The sequence below is a fragment of the Taudactylus pleione genome, unplaced genomic scaffold (assembly GCF_031769625.1).
Source record: "Taudactylus pleione unplaced genomic scaffold, aTauple2 ptg000378l, whole genome shotgun sequence".
NCBI lineage: Eukaryota > Metazoa > Chordata > Amphibia > Anura > Myobatrachidae > Taudactylus > Taudactylus pleione.
In genome coordinates, this window is record NW_028284779.1 from 1508421 (window position 1) to 1526602 (window position 18182).

Genomic DNA, 18182 nt, shown 5'->3' on the forward strand with positions numbered 1-18182 from the left:
TCAAATTTAATGAAGACAATTATCTCACAATTAATAATAAAATACCCCTTTATATTGAAACAATGTTACCCTAATATGCATTAGTATCTATGTTGATAAATCACTTATGTGCTGGACACATTGGAATATCATGGACAGTATAAATCAAATAAATCATTGGCACCCAGTACTGACTGACATTCCAGTTGGAGTTCTGAATTGGTTTTTGATTTATACTGTCCATGATATTCCAATGTGTCAAGCACATAAGTGAATTATCAACATAGATACTAATGCATATTAGGACAGCAGATACCAGTCAGACTAATCTGTGTTTTCTATACGGTGAATGCACTATGTAACACAATACAATTTTATATGTTTTACACTTTCTCCACTTTTGACACAAAATTCTGGACGTCGCGGGCCAGGAGTTCGGGCTCGTCAAAGGCAGCAAAGTGTCCGCCACGTGGCATGTACGTGTAGCTGACAATGTTGTAGAATTTCTGCTTTGCCCATACCCGGGGAATATGCATCAACTCGCAGGGAAAAGCAGCAATACCAGTGGGCACATACACCCCGATCCTGTAAAACAAACAGCCCATTAATAGCTGCCTATAACCATCTGTCATCTAGTTCTTCCACTGTATCCCAGCACAGGTCTAGTAGAGCAAAGTCCAATATATAGAATAAGATCACAACTAGCCGCCACTATTCCTCTGCTCACTATAGCCCTCTCCAGCTGTTCTCAGTTAGCCTGTGTAGCAATACGTTGATGCTGGGAGGAAGTCAGTGGGATGCCTACGGTCAAAATACCGGCCCTGGAATCCAGGCTGCCGGCATCCCGAAGGTAAGTATCTGGGGTCAGGGAAGGGTTAGGGCTAGGCACTAAGGGGGGGGGAGTTAGGTTCAGGCATCGGAGGGTTAGGTGTAAGGGTTAGCGTTAGGGTATGTACCTGATGGTTTTACGTGTCGGGATTCCGACCAGCGGCATCCCGACCACCAAGATCCCATACCCAACCTGTTGATGCCAGATACCTGCTAATAAACACTCTTAGGGTCTTATTCTGATGTGAGCACAGAATCAGTCGCGGCAGAGTCTATTGGCAGTTGCCCGTCTGCAACTTTACGCAAATGCCCCTACAAAGCCCTTCCCGTAGGTAGATCCATGCATACTGTATGAATGCCAGAACTGAGATGCCCATTTTAATCACCTGTACATACAGTAATAGCACCCGTGCATCTTTAGATGGCACCATCAAAACTTGCTCCAGCGCTATGGCAGGTGCAGTTCCCAGTTCATGTACGGCTTCCTATGTGAGCAGTCGGGCATCTCTGTACGCAACCGCTTTCAGCAACGCGCCCGCAACACTCCCATAAGTCAAACCAACTCAGTGCGTGTGGAGACACCTCCCTGTGGCCACCTAGGAAAGCGCAATACATCGATGACAAATTGCCCACCCGCTCATTCTATTCTGATCCATGCTCTAGGAGCAGAAGCTCAGTGCTGGATTTCTCACTAGGCACCTGCTTAAAGATGCCACAAAATGGAGGCGGCACACCAGTCCCCCTGTGTCAGAGCTTCCAGTACCACAATTCAGCCATGGCTATTTAAACACAGACTATATCCCCCAAGATGTATCATGGGGAGTCTTGGGTATGGATGCATTTGCAGTCCAGGAGCTCGGAAGATCAGGTTTGTATTGTGGGCAATCTCAGGAGTGTCCACCAGAAACATTCCCATTCTATACAATCCATTATTAGGTCTTACTTGTAATCTTGCAAACTCGTGTAATGCTGTGAGAAGCTCTCCTTGTATAATCTCATGGAAGATGCGATGGATCCGGTCACCCAGTAGATCATCACGTTGGTTAAGAGATCATCCAGAGAAAATTTCCTGAATTTTGCAAGAAACATAGAAGAAAGGTAGAATTGTCCATCTTCATAAATGTACCCCCATCACCCCCACATGGGAATATAATGTGTGGGCATAGTTATTATAATAATGATTAGCGTGTGAATGTGTAATCAGAACAGGTGAGTCACATGAGACTTGTACATGAACCTTATGGGTACCATCGCGCCTATGTGACTCTAGTGAGATGATCTGTGAGAGGTTTGTTGATTTATGATTCGCTCTGTGTTGTTCTTCCCACCTCTCCAGGCCGCCTCCTTCTAGGTCCCGGAATGAGTTATCCGTCCAGGTGGAAAACTTCTCAAGAATGTAGGCAGCAAGTCCAGTAGGAGAGTCATTGAGAGCTGAGCCTACGGAGAGAACAGTCATCAAAGACCTGGAGCACAGTAGACTGCTCTAATGTTACAACAACAAAAATGTGAACTCACGATACCTCTTTGTGTCGAAGCGATGTGAATTATTCTGACTATCGCATTTCAAGCTACACAACCACTTCACACTTCATGCACTGCCCACGACAAATTAATGTGCACCTAGCTTGGCAGGTTTGTGGACAAAGTGTAAGAAATTTTTTAAAAGCCTAAAAGATTTCCACTTTAAGGACCCACCCCCTTTTGTCATTAAAATATTCAGATTAGTTACCAGAAATACTACATTGTTTAGCCTGATTTATGGCGGCTCCTCCTCCAGTTGGCACAAGGATTCACCAATCACAGCACCAGCACAGTTTAATCAAGGCCTGATGTCTAAAAGAGTCAGCTAAGACCCATGTCCCACAGGAGGATGGAGGGACAGGTTTGCTCTTCAAAAATAGTCCCATACACAGGTGCATTCAGAAGACATTGGATTTTCTTGTCCAATAAGGTTAATCATCATAGCACATATTTACTTGCCATAAATAACTGGGCTTCTTACCTACTGTATCGGGTTTGGTCGACTGTATGTGCATGTACCCACTTTCTAGTAAAATTCCATAAACGTTCTTCTCCATGTATGGATATAGGCGCTGGACATCTTCTCTTGTCATCCCCACTAACCAGGGTGCATAGCGACCAAGAAGCAGAGATTTCAGCCTTCCAAGTCCCATTGGAAGCATCAAAAAGTTCAGGTGGAGGCCCTTAACTGACCTACAGAAGGGTGATGGTTACACACAAGAGCAGACCTATATTATCCATATACGAGACCCAAGGAGAATTCATATAATAGAGACGTATTTGAATGCATCCTACCCATTTCACCTGTGCGGTGTACCGAAGGCCAAATACTTACTCTGGCTTCATCTGAGACAAGAGAGTAGTGATCCTACTTCCCCAATCTCCACCCTGCAGGTAAAATTCCTTGAATCCAAGTCTCAACATTAACTTGTAGAAGATGCGGGCAGCAGCAGAAGCATTGAAGTCTGTGATAAAAAGGAAACGCTAGTTTTACAGGTGGTCTCAACCCAAAAGAAAATCTGAAAGGATTGTTCAAAGTATAGAACTGTTTTCTAGGTCATTATTAAAAACATATGAACTATGCAGAGTAGCCACTCATTCCGCCATGTACTGTATTGTCTCTTTTCTTGCATGTTATTGCCTATAGTCTTCTCTGACCCCTACCCTTTTTGTGTGATGCTTCGGAAAAACCATAGCCCGGGATTGATGGACAGATAACCTCAAAGACAATGTTGGGGTCCAGACCATGTTTTCCTGGTTCTGTCAAAAGTGGAATAATGCGATAAAACTCATAAAAGGATCCGGGCCAACCATGGACCATGAGGAGAGGACGGGCCTTCTGTCCAGGTGCAAGATGTGAAGGCTTCACGTGGATGAAATGTACCTCCAGACCTATGGTCCAAAAATAATTTTTAATACAAAGTATTCACTCCCTCTATTCTCAATACCTTTACATCCACCTCTCCAAATAAATATATTTAGTACATATACACAATATTAGTTAAGGGGTTGTTACGTTAAAAGCACCATATACCTTCTAAGGAGGTCCGATAGTGGGGGTATTTATTGAGGATCTTTACTTGCTTGTGCCAGTCAAACTGGTTCCTCCAGTAGGAAATAACTGTCTTTAGATGATTAGCATTAAAACCATAGTGGAATTTTGAGTCTTCCAGTGGTGAGAAGAATCGAGTGTGATCTAGGCGGTCATGAAGATCCTTAATGAACAACAAAAATGATGTATCAACTATCGAAATTACACAGACATAGCACATATAGGCCAACTGACTGCTCAACCCAAGATCTTGGAGTAGGCACAGTGGCCACCCTCCATTAGGTAGGCTACCAATCCAACAGGGAACCTCTATTTTAGCTCAACCCAAACAAAGTTACACCACCGTGGGAAGCAGACTGGGCGTAAAAGTGGAAACCCATCTGCCTGGAGTGGGTTTTATGTTCTACCTTCATCTTCAGACAGGCTGACTATGGATCATGTATTCTGTTATATTGTTCCAGGATTGTACAGTAGGACTGCATCTACTAAAGTTTCCATGGACCTGCCAAAAGCTTTACACTGGGCTTGGTGCCTGCCTTTCTGACAGAATAGTCAATAGTTTAGTGGCTGCGACACCATGCCAGTAAGATGGAGCCCCTAGGTATGGGTGGCTAGTAGGCTCGTTGTGTATTGAACCCCTTCACTGTTATTACCTGCAATACAATGCCTGTTTGAGTGTACATCTATATAATATATCGGTTGTGGTATATTTCGTCGACATTCATAAAGTTGACCTGGTAATGTCAACATGGTTGTAATATCGGCATGCACTATGGGCCTGATTCAGAGCCGCTCGCACAATGTGTATGTAAATTGCGTAGGCAGTACTACCACACAGCAATGCATTAGCATGCCCAGTATTTCTTAGAGAGCGATTACATAGTGTATGCAGACACCCACCAGCCTGTCTTAAGACGCCCACTTGTGCACGTCATGTCCAGAAAGTGTATGCAACCATCGGTACATCGCGTAACATTGGATGCTATCGCAGCGCTTGAGGTTGACCATACCCTTCCGCAAGCACTGTGAGCACTTCAGTGTAAAAACAAGCCAGGTGACGTGTACTATGATGCTGTCTTTTAATTATGCACACATCTAAAATGCCGTTAAGATGCTCAGCCACGCCTGCATTTGCACCTCCTCCACTCCCCCATTTTTAAAGGCCAGCCCCTGTTACCACTTTCAAATGGCTTCCCCTGTCACTCACTCTGCTGGGCTGTCTATGTGCAGCGAGCGAGGGCATTGTGAACTTTCACTAAGGTATGCGCACACTGCATACACACTGCATACCATAGGCAGCAGCAAGAGTGTGCATCTTAGCGAGCGGGTCTGAATGAGCTCCTATGTCCACATTGACCACGTCCACATTGATCATGTCAACACTGATGAAATTTTGACATGATTAGAATGTCGACAAAATGTCCCTGGTGGTCTAGTGGTGATTTACCTAGTATGGTGTGTCCGGCAGCTCTAGATGTAAATTCAGAGTCCGGCAGTGATGTCAATCTGTACTTATCATAGTCAATGAGAGATAATATAAAAGAGAGTCTCATTTCCAGATGGCACCTATTAGCATTTTCATAGATTTGGTGTGGCTGATATAATCTGCTGACTTTATTTTTACACTATAGTTAACAAGTATTCAAACTGTCGCCATCACTATTCACATTCATTGTACCGGAGCATAGTGGTGATAATCGCGTGGAGATTTGTAACTTTGTCTTCAAGCAGGCAGAATTTTACTTTGTATTAATATCATTTTGATTTGGGGCCAAATCCTCCAGTAAATGACAGTTAAAATAATATACGATGCCTGTCTATGCACAGTTTAACAAACCAAGCACTTTAGCAACAGGGACTGCCACTTTTGTGGCTGAAGTGCTTGGTTTGTTTGGGCCCCCACAAAAGAAAACATCCTGGTGGTTTGGTTAAAGCAAGCTACCAATGGGCATAAGGCTAACGGTGTTAATTATCCTCACAGTTGAAAGAGGTCATCATCCTCATAATCCCTTTCACTCTTGTTAATTAGAGATGAGTGGTTTTGTTTTGCTGGAAAACTGAACACACCTGAACTTTGGGGTTCCAATTCAAACTGAGTCCTGGCTCAGATCACTCTGGGGTTCCAAGTGGAACAGAGTCCCGACTTAGGTCTCCTCTACAAGTTTGGAACTTGCATGTTTTGGATTGCATTTAAGTCCCTCCCCTGTGATTACAGGTACTGTGAGGTAGTCAAATTTGACTGAAAATGACTTGAAATTAATGGTATTGATGTTAATAATACTATAGGAACAAGAACAGGTCCAAGTTATCTGATTTTAGCTATTTTTATCAATTTTAAAAGAAATATACTGCTAATTTAATATTCATGGCTTCAGTGATCCGCTGTGCAATAGGATGGCAGCTTTCATACTTTGTTCCTCTTGCAAATGATTGTTTCACAGATAATTGGTGTCTGAAATTACTAGACTTCTTCTTGGTCCCCTTCTGTGATGAATACTCACCCCCAGCCACTGCAGCAGCCGCTCTAGCGTGCAAGGATTCTTTTTGGGAATCCTGGATAGGGGGGTGGGGTGGTAGAGTCAGTTTGCCTTTTCAAATTGGATGCAGGATGACTATCTCCAATCATTAGTGAGAAGGTTGATGATGATGACGACGGTGTTGGTGGTAGAGATTGCATGTGCTAAGATCTATCCATGCTGCTGGTAGCTGATGCTGGACTACTTATTATTTGACAGGATTTTCCAGATTTTATTGAATAATTTGCATGAACTCGCTGCAAATGGCTTAATAGGGAGGTGGCTTTGTTGGTCTTATGCCCAGGCATGACAATAGCCTTACCCTTATCACTGACAAGAACTGCTGCCCCTGGTGGCTGACTTATATTGACACAAACAACTTATTCCTCCTGAATTTTATCAACTTGTTCTTGTTCAACACATTCATCGTCAATGTCAGATACACAGTTATCCCCCGTCATCCTGTTGCATTTCCACAGTAACAATATCTGGGCCTGATTCAGATTTTGGAATATAGTAAGATAAAGCAAGTAACTATGTGCCTGGACAAACCATGTTGCAATGCAAGGGGTACACATACATACTTATATTTGCATGCGGGGTAAATACTGGCTGCTTTTGCATGTAGCCTACAAATGCTGGACAGCTTTATTTTTACATTGCGATTTAGATTTCAGTGTGGACACGGCCCTCCCAAATCTAAATCTCTCTGCACATGTTACATCTGCCCCACCTGCAGTGCAACATAGTTTTACCAAGATGCAGTTACTTGATCTTTCTTACTCTATTTCCAAATCTGAATTAGGCCCTCTATGTCAAAACCATCATCATTATTACTAGAGATGTGCGGTTAGATACTGCAGAAACACAATATTACATTGAAATATATTTTAAATTGAATTATAAAAGACAATTGTTTTTTAAAACAGGAAAACATGTCTTCTTTGGTGTGCAGCTCACTCAGACACAGCACAGAATTTTTGGACAGCTATGCAGCAAATCACACGGGGGGAAAGCAATTGTTTTTGGGTGCCCGAACTCCCATCTAAAGTAACTGGGAGCTATTCAATTGTTTATGCTAATGGGTGTGAGTGCGGCAGTAGGCCATTATTTCTGCTCGCACCCTCCTGTGGGTGCCAGCAGAAAGCAGCCAAAAGTTAGACTATTCTGTACCCAGACTACCACTTGGACAGTGAGCCCGTTACTTTGCATGGGTTTAGCTGCTTTACATGTCTGAACCCAGTGCATTTGTGTGTGACTTGAGTGATAAGTAATGGATGCCCGTGGCCCTCACTCCCATCGGTCATCCATTACTTACGTGCATGAGAACACAAACAAATTCCTCCCCACTGTCCCTGCTCTCATACAGAAGTGACAATATATACTGCAGAGTAGATAGATATTCTTGTAGAAAACAATTGTAAGTGCAGCTCACTCCAGGATCTCTTCTAACGAATGAGCCTGTTTGCACTGGTTTGCAAGTGCTACTAGTGTATGACAAACAAACACACAAGTGACTGTGACCGAAGCCTGTCTGCATGCAGATTGCAGTTGCTGCTAGCTAGTGCCTGACAAACACTCAGTGACAAAGATGCCTGCAGTCTGTTACACCCTCCCACCCACACCATCTAAATACAAGTTCTTTTATTGGCGTCCTATTGGTATTTATTTGAAGCACAACTACACTCCACACCCTCTCCATACACTCTCCTGTGTGAAATGTCACCTGATCACGAGGGCGGGACTCATAAGCAATCCAAAATACGCAAGATCTGAGATTTCTGGGAAATTATGTTTTGCCTCATTTTGAGATCCAAATTTGGCAGGAAGACCCGAGCTGGGACTCGTTCTCCTCAGATACCCTAAGTTCTGGTGTTTTCGGTTTACAGGAAAACTGAGCTACTCATCTCTAGTTATAAAAAAAACAGTAGAGAAGTAATTAAACAATTTGGAGTGGGATGAGGAATTAATTTCTAGGTTGAAATACCTCTTTATTTATCTTCACCCAAGGTCTCCCAGTGATATCTCCATGTTTACATCAATACCTTAATGTCAGCATCGCTGGCTTCAATGACAAAAGGTCGTACACTCGTATCCTTATTACGGGCGTGAGATTTCTCCCCAGGACCCCACCATCCTTCTCCCAGTTCAATAGTTTGTATTTTCCGCCCATGTATCTTCCAGCAGAGCAGGGCTCCCCCTAAGCCGACGGCGGCCGGGACCAGGAGGCTGTGAGGCCAGTGTTCATTGAAGGCCGACCTACAGAGAAACAGCAAGGAAACATCATAAATATGTATACCAACATTATAGGCCTGATTCTGGGTCAGACTCAATGTCGATGTTGGACACAGTTGAGCAATTTTTTGGTCCAAGTCACACTGCGCATGCGTCCTGGGACCGTGCCTACAGAGCAGCAGTTGCGTTTGAGACTCACGGTCTCAGAAATGCCTAGAAAATGTGCTGGGAGATCCTGGCGGTGACTGGGTGGTTTATAGACGTGTTATGGGAGTGTCACTGTAGTGGTTGCTAACTCAGATACATAATCACTCACATTTGAGGCCGTGCTCTGACAGATTAGCTGATCCTAGAATGGGGCTGGTGTAAGTTTAAGTGGTGCAACCGATCGTTGCATCTAAGGATGCACTAAGCAGTGTTAAAGTTGACGTCTCAGCCCTTGCACAAGCAGACGCATGGCTGTACACTAGGGAAGGGATTGTAGCTGTACTTGCATACAGTCGCAGGACCGCTGCCGACAAAAGGCGCAGACACGTATGCTGGTCTAATATGGAAGCTTAGAAATAAAGGGACCTTAACAAGGTCCTTTTATGCGCCTAAGTTGCACTGTGCATGCGTCAAGATACATTACCGTAGTCGCTCGCAGCAACTTTTTACTCGCAGTGTGAATGACAGTCAGGAAGCTTTTGTGGAAGGTAACGGAGAGAGGCGGCAGAGAACGCAGGCGTGTCGTGACCATTTTCAGGGGCGTGTCACAGCTTGCGATCCCATACGCAGTGAAAGTGGCTCCGGCGTCTCAGCTCCCCCCCACCCATTTTGAGAAGCCATAGGGTTACTCTGAACTGCGATAATCGAATGATCTGCAATGGATGCTGCGTCTATGAACACTGATGCTTGGAAAGTCTAAGCCGCAGGTGGGCGTCTCAATGCAATTCTCGGCATCTGTGACATTTGCGTATTTTCACAGAATGGTTGTGCACGGGATCGAAGCTACGATGGCATTAGCGTACAACTCTGAATCAGTCTCAATAGGCGCTATTTAGCGTCTTTGAGCAAGTGGTGAAGAATAGCATTTTGCTACTTTTTTGGGGGAAAATTAGTAGTCCCATCAAATTTGGGGTACATCAAAATGGGTGTAAGCATATTTTAAAGTTGCTAAAGTGAAGCATTAAAAAGCGCCAAAAACGCACCTTCAGCAAACACCTGCATTCCAAGAAACACCTCCCCCATACTTGCAGACCCCCCCCAAAGGCTATATCGCAAATTTTTGAATTTGTACCCCGAGTTTAATTTTTTTTTCGCCCACTTTTTCAAAGTGCTTTTTTGGGGTGTCCTTTGTGGGGGGTTTTTAGTGTTTTTTGACGCAGTTAGCGTCAAGGGGGGGTGTAAAAAGGGTTTAGGGTGGTTACTGCAAGTTTGCACCCCAAAACCTCAATTCTGCACTTTTTTCCGCCGGGTATTCATAGGCAAAACTTTTTCGCCTATTACACTGCATTGCGTTGCGTTGCGTTATCGCGCCAGTGAAGAGACGCTAAAATTGAATACAGGGATAAGTTGAAAGTAGCAAAAATGACGTCATCAGTGAAAAAGTATCACCGAAACGGATCTTTCGCTTGTAATTGAATATGGCCTATTATATGCTATAGGCCTGGCCGTTATAGGTCTATCTGGTATTGAAAGAACAGTAGATGTGGTTTTTATTCTTTGAACTCTGGAAAGTAACCAACATATTTTTTTATCACAGTTCCAGTCACTTTTCACCTATCTATTGTTAAATATTAACATTACTATGGCGCTGCCAACCACCTTCAGCATTGTGTTAAACAAAGCTACACTACTGAATACGCCACTGAAAACTGATGTTATCTCATGAAAATCATTATGTGGGGTCAGAGCCGTAACTAGACTTTTTGGTGCCCTGTGCCAGAAAGAGCATTGGTGCCCCCCTCATTTTTCAAAGGGACATAATGCACCCAAAAAAGAGCCATGGCTTCATGGGCCAGCGAAGAGATAGGAGAGGCCAGGAGATGCTGGGGATGAAATAAGAGCAAGCTTGCCTACCCTCCCGATTTGGTCGGGAGCTTCCCGAATATCGGGTGCCGCTCCCGTCCCCCCGGAAAGGCAGGCAAGCCTCCCGGCTGCCGCCTACCTCCCCGAACTACTGCTAAAAAACCCAGCAGCGGGGGGGCCAGATGACGCAATTCGCGCTGAATCGTGTCATCGTGGTTCCGCCCCCTGCTTCACAATACCTTTTTCTCGGCATTGTGAGGGGGCGGGGCCACGATGACGCGATCGTGCGGTCACGCCCCTGGCCCCGCCCCCAAAACGGCATCATAGCCCGGCCACGCCCCCCGCAGAATGCAGGCATTCAGGGCCTGATTCAGAGCTGAACGCTGTGACCAGAGCGCTCGCTCTGAATCAGGGCTGTCCTATTTAAATGTGGAGCGGCCTTTTGGACGCTCGCATAGCTGTGGGTTACCACCCACAGCTTATGCGAGCGTCCATCGGGCTTGCGACGAGACCCTGCGGTAGGGTCTCGCTGCCGCAAGCCCAGGAGTGATTTTTGCTCTATCAGAGCCAAAATCACTCCCACTGACATCATTACTGATGTCAGTGGGGTCGGACTCAGACGGTAGGCGTTCCCATGGGAACGCCTCCGTCTGGCAGACACGCCCCCGGCATGCCCACCAAAGGGGGCATGCTGTCACTCACCATCGACAGCACGCCCCCTTTGGTGCGAGACCCCGAGCGACGTATTCCTCAGCTCCCTCCCGGAAGGAGGGAGTTGAATGTTGGCAAGTATGAAAGCTACAAGCAAGAATGATAATAAACAGGAATTTGACAGGCCCAAACAGCGCCCCCTGACCTGTGGTGCCCTGTGCAATGGCACCGGCCGCACTACCCTAGCTACGGCTCTGTGTGGGGTACTACAACTGATTGCATAACCCCCGCAGTGATAAGTTGTGAATAACTGATTTTCCACGGTCACAGGTCAGTTATCCACCCTCGGTCTGTCAAATGGCAGCAGCGGTGAGTTTCTAAAGGGGCCTATCCATTAGCAGATAAAATTAACGATTGAACGATATATCGTTCAATCGTTCATTATATCTGCTAATGCATAGGCCCTGAACGATGACAGATGCGCACTCCCGCGGCCGATAAATCGCACCTATCATCTCTCCAACATGTTGGTCAATTATCGCATATAGCTGTACGATATTAGCAATATCGTGCAGTTTATATGCGGTAAACGACGAACAACGAAAGATATTAGCAGCATCTACAGAGCGCTGCAGAGAAAAAAAATAAACTCCGTGAATGATGTCATGCGATATCGTTCGTCGTTTGCTACAATCTGTCATGTACATGACAGATATCGTTTAGCACAGCCACCAGAATTTTCAAGGGATATCTTTTGTCTTTTATTGCTAAAAAATACTTCTGCTAATGGATAGGCCCCTTAAAGATGCCCATACACAGGACGATTTTTGACACGATTTTGGCAGTTTCTACAGGTTGGACAGACCAATCGTTTGAAAATAGATGTATTTTGAGTCTTCTGCGACCCCGATGCGCGTCCCCGCCGTCGTCTAGTTGGATCGCAGAACAAATGGTTTTGCAGAGAGATCCCAATCGATAGTACGATGTGACACACTTCTATGCATCTTATCCTATGATCGTAACGATCAATCCTACACCATTTGACCACATCTTATGAAAAATTTCAAGTGCAATCTTCCAACTCATCTTACCAACTTTGAATTTTACCGTGTATGGGGGCCTTAAGACTTTACCAGGCAGTGTACCTGCAGTCAGCATATTATTTTCATTTTAAATAATTTACGTGCCGGGAGATTTTTTTCACGCACCTCCTGAGCAAGCGTGATTTTTCCTAAAATCGATGATTTAAGGAAAAATCACTCTGACTTGCTCTGACACCCCCGCGGCACCCCCCCTGAGGACTAATTAAGCAATTGGAAGTATCCAATTAGCTTAATTAGTCCTTAATTACTCACCTTCCGAAGCGCTGTCTTCTGCATCTTCTTCTGCATCCAGCGTCGGGAGCCGGCTCTTCTGCAGCAGGGTGAGTATGTCAGTGTGTCTGCTGTATGTGTGTGTGTGTGTGTGTGTGTGTGTATGTAACTGTGTGTGTGTGACCCCCAGCGCGGTGTGTGTGACTACCCCCGGAATGGGCGCTGGGAGAACTACATCTCCCAGCAGCCCTTGCTCCTCCCATCAGCCCCCAGGACTCCCAGCTGTCCCCTCTCCAGTAAGAAGAGAGAGGGGAAGCCACTGTGAGCCGCGGAGACCCCCTGCCAGGTAGATGTTTTTTTTTTCACTTTACGCGGCGCAGGGTTTTCAGAGCTGAAAACCCCGCGACCACTATTTTATTAATTGAAAACCGCGGGTAGAGGGAGCGCGCATACCCGCGGTATTCCGGAATTGGGCGTGAGGTTTTTAACTCGCTAAACCTCGCGCCCAATTGTATATGCCCCCAAGGAAGGCTATACTTGACAAAGGGCGACAGCCTGAAACGTGTTGGAAGCGAATCGCCGTACCATTGAAATCAGGAGTAGCGTCACAGGATCGTGCGGTTGGGCGAACGAACAGGACGCACACAGAGGCAACCAGCCGGCGGGAGTAAAGCGCAGCACGAAAGGCAGGCAGAGATAGGGATAGCTAGACAGTTTACCTGCTACCTCAGTGCGGCTCAGCATCGGAACCCCAGTAACCTGTGAACGGAAATTCTAAATATGCAGAAAAGCGATATTTAAACATTCATGCTAACTAATCATTTTATTCAACAGGTATTTCGCTACACATTATTTCTAAACTAGACACTTACAAGCGCTCTATTATTATTATTAGTTTTACTCTTACAACTGCCTGTGACTGGACCTGCAAACATAGCCCAAATACAGTGATGGCGTGTTCAGGTAATAGCAAATGAGGCTGAGTCGGACACAGGCACAGATGCTAGTGTCACATGGCCTATGTTTTGCAGGTGTTCAAGGCAGAGTTGCCTACCCTCCCGATTTTAGCGGGAGGTTCCCGGTTTTTAATGAGGTTCCCGCTCCCCCGCAAAGTGTACCTCAACTCCCGGTTTTTGGGAGCATTCAACTGCGCATGTGCGATTCCGGAAATGTCAGGGGGTGCGGCCTGCACGGGACATCATAGAGTCACGACGCGTGATGCCATCTTACCTAAAGGCCGGCCACCGCGGGGTTGTGGGTAGCGGTGGCCGGCGCTAGTCAGATGTGCGCATACAGTGTGCTTGGGCGGATGGAGCCTGGCGCTGCACTGATTGGGACAGCAGTGCAGGTGTTGGGCACCTGTGAGAAGCCGCATGGAGTCTCAGACCACACACCACAGTGTCTGTCTCCAGCGGAAGTGGCTGTAGCAGCGGATCCCTCCCACTCTCCTTACTGCACACGGGAGCCGCGGGGACTGAGACCTGGTGGAGGAGGAGCTGACCCGGTGCAGAGAGAAGCTCTGGTCTGGCGGAGATAGCGCTGTTTGGTGGTGGCTGGGTGTGGGAGCTCGGTGGAGAGGCTGGAGGAGGAGAAGTGCCCGGTCCCAAGGTGAGTGCACTAACGTGTGTGTGTGTAGGGCATCTAGTAATGTGAATGTGTGTGTGTTTAGGGCATCTAGCAGTGTGTGTGTGTGTGTGTGTGTGTTTAGGGCATCTAGTAATGTGAATGTGTGTGTTTGGGGAATTTAGTAATGTGAGTGTGTTTGTGTATTTAGGGCATCTAGTAATGTGTGTGTGTGTAGGTGTAAGGCATCTAGTAATGTGTGTGTGTAGGTGTAAGGCATCTAGTAGTGTGTGTGTGTCGGGCATCTAGTAATGTGAATGTGGCAGGGCAGATATATATTAATGTCAGTGGGGGAGTCAGGGTCTCAGTTAATAGGAATATATACGCCCATAGGTGGAGCTAGACACGCCCTTTTGGGCCAGGCGGGCCACGCCCACTCAACGGCAGCGCAGCGCATTTTATAGCAATCTCCCTGAAAGTATTTTTCAAAAGTAGGCAAGTATGGTTCAAGGACTGCTGCAGCAAGATGCAATGATGATGATGTACTAGCTAGCCGATCCTGATTGGCTAATTACAGCTTGACTCCTCCCACTGGTAGTATTTAATTCATTAGTGTAGCTGCTGTATTATATGAAATCACACCCATCTATTCATATTACGTAAATTACATTTCCATTGAGAAGAAAACTGCTGAAAAGATGGTCCGCAGGTGAACACAACAGATGTTATTTTATTTAAATTTGTAGTGAATTACATTTTGAGTGGGACATGCAACGTCTGTACTAACAGTTTCTTGTTATAGGCAAATGCAGGGTGGGGGGGTTTCCGGTTGCCTGGAAACCCCCCTCCCCAGCACACACCATGACCATAACATAAATAGTATATAATACAATTGTATTGGTGCTGCATGATCTCCCCAGTATCACAAAGGAAATAATTAGCACCACCTGTGGATCCTTAAACATATCAGCCAGTAATGAATACACCTGTGCACCAAATAGGAGATATGGAAAACATGCACTGTTAGGGTTGCACTGCTATAGATCATCTATAGAGTTAATTATTAATACTGTTATCCAGTGTATAAGGATGCCAATATGTACATATATGCCCAGAGCACTGCTAGGTTGTCCCCCAGACTCCCGAACTTGCTCCAATGCCCTGGAATGGTGCCCACATGTGAAATAAAAACATTACGCTCGACTGCCACATATAAAGGCTTAAGGTGCGTACACACTGGGCGATATTACTGAGCGATTGCACGATTACGACATCGTAATTGTGCAATCGCTCAGTAATCGTGCACAAATCGTGCACTTTTATGTCAGAAACGACTAGCGATGCGCGTTCCCGCTGGTCGTTTCCGACATTGTCCATCGCCTGAACATGCAGCCCAATCTGCCGATAACGACAGATTGGCATGTTCAGGAATGATGGACAGTGCCTGCACTGAGCGACTGATCGTTCAGTGCAGACACTACAGGGGATCAGGAACGACGGTACGATTACGATGTAAGAATCGTACTGTCTTTCCTGTTCGCCCAGTGTGTACGCACCTTTCTGCGATCACTGGTCCTATATATGTTGGAATGATGACACACACTACACTTTGTATGATGCATATTAATAAAGCTGGTTAAGTTCTAATTACAGTATGTTATCTTCATGGATTGGCCACATTCGCTCTAAAAACAAACATTTGGAATCTCCCCTATAGATCCTGCCTTTGCCCCTGCTTGTGTATATGACACTTTATTACAGAATCTTATTGTGTAGAAATGACAGTACTAATAACACTGTCACTCTGCATCTCTATGCCATCCCCGCGGTTATTATTATAGTACGTATACACCCCGATTACTCCGTAGGTAAACCTGGCACATTTGCTAGAAATGAATAACTGGATGCACATTAAGATGAACATTTAAGTGCAAATGGGCTTTTACTTCTGTGCACTTTCTCCCTGCATCTTGTCCTACTTCAAAAATGCGTCCTACCCATGAGCCCCCATAGCGTCATAAAAGACCATCTCTACATATAGAACTTCCCAGGTGTCTTACTGCAGCATAAATGCTGTACATCACTGTAAGCACCGCAGGATTCTCCCCCTATGATTATACTCAGAGCACCCTGACCTGCTGGATTGGGTATAGTTGGCATTTGGCTGATCTATTTGCAGTTTCGCTCCTGACACAGGGACAGAAAGCCGCGCAGGACGCACACACGCTGCAGCCTCTCACCTGCCCTTATCCAGGAGCTGCTGCCACATCTTGCTGTCCTGTCTTCCTGCTTTCAGTAAACTTTGTCCTTCTAGCAGGAGGGGGGAGAGAGCAGGGTGTACAGCAAGGCCAAGGTCCCTCCTCTATGGCAGCTGGCCAAGCTCTGCGAATAGATCACATGCTTGCAACTAATCGTACATGGTGTCTGTAACTCTTACACACACTGCAGGATAGACCCATTCAATTTTGCAAGAAATTACAGCCAGAGCCACTGTGTAATCTGAGAGAGAGAGGCCCATTTATCAAGCATCACATACGCAATGCGATCTTGGCTGCACCGGGGGCCTGAGTTTGATTTGGGAATAGAGTAACAGAGAGAAGTAACTGTGTACTTGGATAAACCATGTTGCAAAGCAAGGAGTACAATTCATACTTCCCTACCTCCCGGGGAGGAGAGGCAAGCGGGCTGAGCCGTCTGAAATTGCGTCATTAAGCCCTGCTCCTCGCGGGAATTTGCAGCGATAACAATATTTAAAATAGGGGTGGGGCTAAATGACACGATTCCCATAGAATTGGGTAATTAGGCCCTGCCCCAACGCACTTACCCGCCGATCCCCGCTATTATTCTACCCATTCTGCCTACTTAACTAGGAAGTGGGCAGAATACGGGAGAAGTGCCTACTCTTCCGGGGGTGTGGGGGGTTACCCGAAAAATCGGGAGCCTCCCGCGAATTCCGGAAGGGTAGGCATGTATGGTGCAAGTACATACATTTGTTTTTGCATGTGGGGTAAATACCAGCTGGATAGCTTTCATTTTATACTGCATTTTAGATTACAATTTGGAAACACTCCTCCAAAATCTAAATCTCTGCACATTTTGAATCTGCCCCACCTGGATAGCTGGTAGATAGTGCCTTAGTGCCTGATTCAGTGATGGTTGGAAATGCAGCTGCTCTTGCAGCCACTCTCTCTTGCTGCCTGGTTATACCAAGAAGCACAGTTAAGGCCCCATCAGTAATCAATTTTTTGCAGACTATTGTGAAACAAAATCTGCAATATATGTGGTTCCCAGATCACAAATTCCAACCAAAAAGTGATTGGAATTGGTGAATCAGGCTGTCCCACATGTTGGATTTCACAGACCAATCGGGGTTGTAGATTGCTAGCGTATGGTAACAATCCGCTGATTTGCAGACCGTTACTAGTAATTTGTTGAGCCTTTCAAGATTGCACATCATTTTCAGGAAAGACAGATCTGCCAATGTATGGGCTCAAATTGGTGGATTGGGGAATCTTTAAATGCCGCTGCATGTCAATCATGCTGCGACTTGGGGGGGGGGGGGGATCTGCTAGTGAGGTTGAAGGACCCCAAACAATCGGATTCGGGTTTACGTACTAATCTGCATTAGGCCCATAGACATTGTCCCTATTTGGCACCAAGTAGCATCTTAGGACCTGATTCTGAGCCAGGTGCTGGCGCGTAGGTGTCAGGGCTACAAAGCCCTTCGCTGATCTCCTCGCTTCCCAATGTGCAAGGACTGTGACGCCACTTTCATGGTCTGTAGATGCTGAAATACCCCTTTAGTGCATCATTAGACACCACGATCGGTCGCACCATCGAAACTTGCACCAACTCTATGGCAGGTGCAGATTATCGGTCTGAATATGGCCTCCTAAGTGAACAACTGCGTGCAGCGCCATACAGGGTTCAAATGCGCCCTGTGCTGGCAGTACAGGCTGCAGTGCGCCCTGTGCGGTGGCACTGGTCGCACGCCCTTAGCTACAGCCCTGAAAG

The 18182-nt window shown here is 45.9% G+C and overlaps 1 protein-coding gene across 1 annotated transcript; it reads right to left on the reverse strand.

Annotated features, from left to right (window-relative positions):
• Positions 1 to 263: 263 nt before the first annotated feature.
• Positions 264 to 16473, reverse strand: LOC148507922 (epoxide hydrolase 1-like). The gene is made up of 9 exons (XM_088445308.1): positions 16409 to 16473; positions 8442 to 8655; positions 3863 to 4043; positions 3493 to 3720; positions 3164 to 3293; positions 2810 to 3021; positions 2136 to 2244; positions 1751 to 1876; positions 264 to 564 (listed from the first exon to the last, which is right to left on the reverse strand). The coding sequence occupies exons 1-9, from the start codon at positions 16435 to 16437 to the stop codon at positions 363 to 365; spliced, it is 1431 nt and encodes a 476-aa protein (XP_088301434.1). The 5' UTR covers positions 16438 to 16473; the 3' UTR covers positions 264 to 362.
• Positions 16474 to 18182: the final 1709 nt, after the last annotated feature.